The sequence below is a fragment of the Mesitornis unicolor genome, unplaced genomic scaffold, assembly GCF_000695765.1.
Source record: "Mesitornis unicolor isolate BGI_N332 unplaced genomic scaffold, ASM69576v1 scaffold51860, whole genome shotgun sequence".
Taxonomy (NCBI): Eukaryota; Metazoa; Chordata; class Aves; order Mesitornithiformes; family Mesitornithidae; genus Mesitornis; species Mesitornis unicolor.
In genome coordinates this window covers 1-1,935 of record NW_010158632.1, presented here as the reverse complement: position 1 = coordinate 1,935, position 1,935 = coordinate 1, and the positions used below count along the sequence as shown (strand labels likewise).

Sequence of the window (1,935 nt, the reverse complement as noted above, 5' to 3'; positions counted from 1 at the left end):
ATTGAAACAAATAAACCTTCAGCTTAATTACTCTTGCACTTAACTCTGTCTATAAAATGAGGGTTCCAGATCTGTGATACCAGTTCTGAAAGTTTTATTTTTATGGGTTTAGATCTGTCTGAGAGCAGCGTATCATTAAATGGGCTACATCGTTTTTGATACATCTCATTCAACCCAGCGAAACCAAAATAAATCAGATATTGACAGTTATTTCCAGAATGGCTGAAATAACATTTGTTTTCTTAGAGCTAAGTGCCTAGTCTAAGTCTAAGACAAAAAGATGGGGATGCATTTTCACAGAGTGTGCTGTAAATTGGGGTAGTCGTATACCCTACTTCTGTCAATGGCAGTGTTTAAACAACTATCTCGAAATGAGTCACAAGTGAGTAAGAGTTTTGAAAAGGAAAGATCCACTGGATGGTAAGTACGGGGTACCATCTGTGAGATGGGTGGTATAGCACCATATTCACTTGAAGTTGTTTTAAACAGTAAAACCTGAGGCTTTGTCACAGAACAGTTGGTCATGAGTGTTTTGGGGTCCAGCATGCAGGAAAACACTGGATTGCCAGGATTTGCGCAGAGAGGCAGATGAGGAGATTGGTTTTGATCAGTGTCCGGATTTGATGGCAGTTTCTCGGTAGCAGAAGTCATCTTTTTTCCCTACTAAGGAGACAAATTGTTAATTCAAGCAACAGGGTGAAGCATTTCAAATTTGTTAACTGTTTGTGGTCAGAGCAAAATGTTGCTCAAGATGTGTATTGAAATACATGCGTGGTGGAGAGTGAGGAACTGAACGCTGCTGACTTTTGACCTTATTTAGTAAAGTGTGGACAGTGATAAATGGACTCATGTTGACTATGAAGTGTAGTGAAAATTGGAATTGGCATAAATTTCTGCATTAGTGATAACCTTGAGCATAGAAAATATCTCAATATGTGTGGTAGAAATAATTAGTGTGGGTAATAAAAATATGAATGAGAGAGAGAATATAGTGAGGCTTTGTGGGTGGTTTGTTTTCATTTTGACTTTTTCCTTTTCTAATATATAGAAATACCTATGCTAAAATAAAGCCCTAAACAAAGCTCCACATGAATGTACTTGCTCACTCGTGTTCATATGCATGGATTTTTTTTCTCTTTAGGGAGCGAATTATGACAGTTGCTTCTTAGTGTGTTCCTGAGCATGTGGTGAAGCTGCACTAAATGAGGTGTACCTGCCTTAGTTCTGCTGAGCAAGCCATTCAGATCCTGCTGTTCTTCAGAGGTGCAATGAAATACTTTTTCTTTGTTTCAGAGCTTAGATAAAACTCAAGAAATTATGACTTTTCCTTTACTTTGTTTATTAATGAGGCCTGTTGTTGTATCCTGTTTTGGGTTTTTTGCACCAGTATTACAGCAGTGGTGCGGCCTCGATCTCTGGGTTTTAGGATGTGCTCTGTCTGTGCTGTGCCTGCTGATGAGATGCGGTGTAGTTGTGTAGTGGGTGTAGGAGCTGCCTTACCCCCCGTCGTGGGCGGCTCTGGGGAGAGGACACCTTCTGAACAGCTTCCTCAGGGCTGCAGGCGTCCAATTCCAAGCCTGTGCTGTTGGGAGACTTTCCAGAGTAGTTAATCCACACTCACCAGAGCTTTTCCACCTGTCCAAGACAAGAAGGATCAAATATTTATAGTCCCTATACGGCACTTCTTTTTGTTTTGCTGGGTTTTTTTCTTTGAGGGGGGTACGGGTGTGGGTGTGTTCTTTTGTGGGGCTTTTTTGCTTGGTTTTGGGTTTTCTTTGTTTTCTTTCCATTAGCACAAGCGTTATTTGCGTGTCCCTTCGCTAGGTTGTCCCATGACACCTGACAAACGCTCCCGCGCTCCGAGTGCTGAGCCCCTTCCCCCGGGGACAAACAGCGGCACCGGGCGGCCCGCAGGCCCGAGCTGCTGCCCTCGCC

At 42.6% G+C, this 1,935-nt stretch overlaps 1 protein-coding gene across 1 annotated transcript; it reads right to left on the bottom strand.

The window, feature by feature from the left end:
- Positions 1 to 294: 294 nt before the first annotated feature.
- LOC104540228 (chromosome unknown open reading frame, human C15orf65) lies at positions 295 to 1,533 on the bottom strand. The gene is made up of 2 exons (XM_010183978.1): positions 1,501 to 1,533; positions 295 to 663 (listed from the first exon to the last, which is right to left on the bottom strand). Exon 2 carries the CDS (start codon positions 649 to 651, stop codon positions 295 to 297), a length of 357 nt encoding a protein of 118 aa, XP_010182280.1. The 5' UTR covers positions 652 to 663; positions 1,501 to 1,533.
- Between the last annotated feature and the right edge of the window lie 402 nt (positions 1,534 to 1,935).

Excerpts from the sequence above, each read along its gene's own strand:
- LOC104540228 (XM_010183978.1), bottom strand. The coding sequence starts at position 651 with ATGACTTCTGCTACCGAGAAACTGCCATCAAATCCGGACACTGATCAA.